We start from the raw sequence: 4,686 nt of genomic DNA on the forward strand, positions 1-4,686 counted from the left end.
TACGTATATATTCTGTTTGACCAGCAGACATGCTCTGCAGTTCGGATATAGTTATTAGTCGTGCAACGAAGATATAATCAAATGGAATATACATATTTGGTGAGATTTTTTTAATTACATGTTTTCTGTTCAGAGCTAATTGTTAGCACGAACTCCACCAACGACTGAATTTCCGGACATGGTGCGCCTGATGAGACTGATTAATTCTTATATACTATAATTTACAGTTTTACACAGATCAAGATACAGCACTTGCATGCAGGAGCAACGATATAAAACACCAAGCACATTTAAGGGATATATACGGAGTGTACTTAAATCATAAATAGCAACTACCACATAATACAAGATCGATCGATACATTCAACAAAGAATATTTGAAGGAAAAAATTAAACACACGACAGAAGTTGAATTAGCACCATCCTATGAAACCAACAAAGGAAGCATGGGGCAAAAGTTGATAACAAAACGAAGATCGAGATGATGGATATCCAAACTCCAGCTCCGATTGACCAATATGTCATCAATTAATAGAAGTTGTTTGATCCCTGGTAGCAGAGCCCTGCGCTCCAGCCGGCGGGGATGGCGTCGTCGACGACGATGGTCTGCTGCGGCGAGCTGTAGCTGGTCATCTTGACGACGAGCCCCTTGGCATTGCCCAGCGCAGCGAACACCTGGTACGTGATCCCCCAGTTGTGGCTCGCGGGCACGTAGGCGCCGTCCGACTCCCCGGGCCTCTTCACCGCCAGGTCGTAGACGTCGCCGGCAGCGGCGACGTTCATGACGTACACCAGCAGCCAGTAGTAGTTGCCCTGCAGGCAGAACCTCACCCCGCCGGACCTCTGGCACGGCACCCGGCGGAACTGGACGGGCACGATGCCGGCTACTCTCTGGGCAAGCTTGAGGAAGCTGGGCGGGGCCATGTCGAAGTGCTGGCGCGGCGGGTTGCACCAGCCACCATTGTCGTTGGGGAGGTACCAGTTGGGCGGGCAGAGGTTGGTGCCGGTTACGATGACCGACGGCGAGCCCGGGTTGCACCAGGGGGACTTGACGCATCGCAGCTCGTAGCACTGCCCGCACCCGTTGCCGTCGTCAAACAGCGGCGTGCTCAGCGCCGCCGTGTTCGTGGAGTAGAGCGACACGATATCGTTGGCGCAGTAGCCGCACGCGCCGCCTGCACGGTGCATATATAAGTTCATCGTGCTCGTGCACAACATGCATATGCATGCATCACAGTGTGGTGCATGTGTACGTATATACTTACTTTTTATACGCACACGGTGTATATAAATTAGAATGTACGTACGTACGTACCGAAGTCTGCTCCGAGGCCGGAGGAGTCGCCGTAGAATGTGGCGCTGCCGTCGTGCCAGTCGGACGTCTTGAAAGGCGCAGCCGGCTGCTGGCCGTAGTAGCTCGCAGTCGCCAGCTGTGCCGCCGCCATGATCACCACCGCGACGATCACCGGAGTTCTAGTTCTCTCCATGGCCATGTATGACCGATGGATATGATGGATCTGTGTGGCACTGCACCGTCATATTACTACCGGATGCATATATGTTTATAAAGCAACCGGATCGTACGTGTTGGGCAGCACGTTGGGATCGACCGACCTGACTCGACAGCCATGAATATATATAATGAAATATTAGCCGTCTCGTCTTTGAGAGTTGGGCGCACGATTTTAATTTGTTAGTTTCTTTTCTCTGCTATGTTCTGACCAAAATGACATGCCATCCATTCCAAATCGATCTCCAATGGAACATGCTAGGCACGCATGGACCAAATAAATTGCAAGGCATTTGAAACCTTTATTACTTCTATCGTCGGCTTTCATATATTATACCTGACAATGTTGTTTAAGCATATTACGCCATTTCGGAGAAGCGTGGTTTTGTTGTCACACACAGAATTTGCATTTGGTATGTAAAATACCAATTATCACATTTTTTCCATTTTCTAAAAAATACCAATTATCACTGGAGAACAGAAGGCCTAGAATCCGGAAATTCATCTGATATTTTACCCTCTAAATTCTCGTCTCTTATCTTCTTCCTCGCCGCTCAGCGAGAGGGAGAACCTACCTGAGCACAGCACAAGGCAGTGAAAGGATCTTGCTGCAATAGCTCCCAATTGATGCTTTGTCCGTCGGCCTGCCTGCTTACAAGTCCCAGCATGTTCATCTCCATCGAATTCAAGTAAGAAGAACCAATTTATGATTAATTGGGTTACTTGGACGGGTGCATACCCCAAAAGCCGATGCACATGGATGGTATGCGACTTTGCTCCCAAAGTAAGAGGATTCGCGTCCTAAAACTTACTCTGCTCTGTTTCCTGAGTCTGATGAATATTTTGTGGATGCGGCTAATGCATGTACGTGCATGCTAAAAGCCTTGCACCTGCACACTCTGATTAGGAAATATACTCATTGATGCCTTTCCTAATCTGGCCACCTATCCGATTAGGAAATATACTCATTGAAGTCTGCGCACAAGCAAACGATTCACTAGTAAAACATATTATCTCCTTTTTGCTCATTTGCCTAACAAAAAAATTAGTAAGTATTTTTGAGAAATCTAGATCTAAACATAAAATTTCTCAAAAAAAATACCATCTAAACCGAAAGTTGTCTATACATATGACCATGATTTATCATCTGTATTATTCTAGAAATAGCAAAATATTAGAAGATTTCATCTCAAGTGCAATGCATCACAGATGAACATTGAGAATATGTTTTCCTTGAACACATCACATGAAGTTCTGCTCACTACGTCAAAATCACTTTTTAATGACGGGTGACAACCCTCATTAGTAAAATCCTTGTTACTTCGAACGTGTCACTAATGTGGACCCAACTATACATCAGTGATGATTCTAGACCCGACTATACATCAGTGATGAGTCGGTCTAGACCTATCACTGATGTGTTTTTAAAAAAACAAAAAATATAAACTAGGTTCCCCTATACGTAAACAAATCAACACAACAAATAAATCTATCCCCACCCTAAATTCCAAGCAAGCAGATTTCAGAGAAGATCTACGAATCAATGCGGGAACAAGTATTATGATCATTTTCTCAGTCCATAGATGGGTTGGGGTGAGACATGCACATGCAGTAGTTAGCATTTGGTATTGGTACCAGATGAAATTCACTTCATGTCTATCTCAGCAAGATAGTTGAATGAATTATACTGAAATTAAAGAAAAGTGAAAGATGGGTACAAATTCAGCTCGTGTCCATAGTAGTAGACAAATATCTACACAGGGATTTGCATTAGCAAGTATACACTAACATTGTATAACACAACTATATCACTCGTTGTTTCTGGATTTCCTAGGAGAGCACCACATCACTTGCATTCTCTGTTGAGTGAGGAACTCGATAAATCCATTCAGTGACCATAGATTTTCTATGCAGAGAAGAGGAGGAATGGAAGGAGCTTGTGCTCACTTGGGATAGCAATCACGGGAGAGAGCACTATGGGCTGGCGGAAGAAGGGAGCTCCTGTGATGCCCGAGCACTGTGCTACGGTGGTCGATGATGCGTGTTCAGGCGAACGCGGGTCCCTGGCGGTGGGACCCAGTGAGGAGGCCAACCGCCACATCATCACACTCCGTGCCACCTTTGAGGACACCGACGCCATCCACCTCGTGCTCGAGGTGGCCGTCTCTACATGCGCCTCGCTCCCGTACCTCGAGGCAGCCGATCTCATGGCCTAGCTCGCTGACACACTCACGGGCAGCGGGATCAGGTGGTCTTTGTCGATGGTGGCAACCACTGCGCAGCTACCCAGTAGTGCCTCCTTTGCTGCCACCCGCGGCTCATCAACGGAGGTCACCGGCGCCAAGCTCCTCCATGTGCTCACTGTTGGCCGAATCCCCTACATGTAGATCAACAAATCAAAAAATATTCCACACAGGCTCAGGCTCTAGAGCCTCAACTACCACTAATGGCCTCCCCACATCCTGCCACCATTGCTACCCTCCAACCGCCACCACAACGTGAACCCCTCTGCCACCGCCTAGATCCGGTCGCCATCTCCTAGATCCCGCCGCCACCGCCTGGATCCCACCATCGCAGCTTGCTGTCTATGAGCTCATTGAGCTGCACATCATGCCGCGCTCCTCAATCTCCACACGTCGCCGTCACAAAGAGAGAGAAGGCGGTGATGGCAGTGGCTGTGAAGAGGGCGGTGAGGGCGGCAATCGTGAGCTTAGGAGGATGGATGAGAGGTGGGCAGTGCTCAGGAAGGATGGAAGGTGCGCAACTCTTGCTGGAGAAGGGGAGAGGAGAGAATAAGAGAGAAGAGACAGAGAGAGGGCAGGGGGTGTCCGGAATTTAGATTTTTTAGGGTAGGGGATATGAGAGGACGTGAGATAAAAGTGGAGTGAACGAAAATTTCGGATTCCATATTCACATTAGTGACAGGTGTTTTTAGGACCTGTCACTATTAGCTTTGATTTTAGTAATAGGTGTTGTTATGACACGTCACTAATGACTATGTCATTAGTAACAAGTTGTGAAGTGGTCACTGCTATCATTAGTGACAGATGATTTTCTCACCCATCACTAATGAGCTGTCATTAGTGATGGGTCTGAGATGGGTCCTAGCCCAAGGTCATATTAGTGATGCGTCCTCATAGGACCTATCACTAATACGATATTAGTGACGTATAATG

The 4,686-nt window shown here is 47.3% G+C and overlaps 1 protein-coding gene across 1 annotated transcript; it reads right to left on the reverse strand.

Annotated features, from left to right (window-relative positions):
* Nucleotides 1-262: 262 nt before the first annotated feature.
* LOC133927828 (expansin-A17-like) lies at nucleotides 263-1,526 on the reverse strand. The gene is made up of 2 exons (XM_062374212.1): nucleotides 1,316-1,526; nucleotides 263-1,175 (listed from the first exon to the last, which is right to left on the reverse strand). The coding sequence occupies exons 1-2, from the start codon at nucleotides 1,491-1,493 to the stop codon at nucleotides 529-531; spliced, it is 825 nt and encodes a 274-aa protein (XP_062230196.1). The 5' UTR covers nucleotides 1,494-1,526; the 3' UTR covers nucleotides 263-528.
* Nucleotides 1,527-4,686: the final 3,160 nt, after the last annotated feature.

Source organism: Phragmites australis, chromosome 8, assembly GCF_958298935.1.
Source record: "Phragmites australis chromosome 8, lpPhrAust1.1, whole genome shotgun sequence".
NCBI lineage: Eukaryota > Viridiplantae > Streptophyta > Magnoliopsida > Poales > Poaceae > Phragmites > Phragmites australis.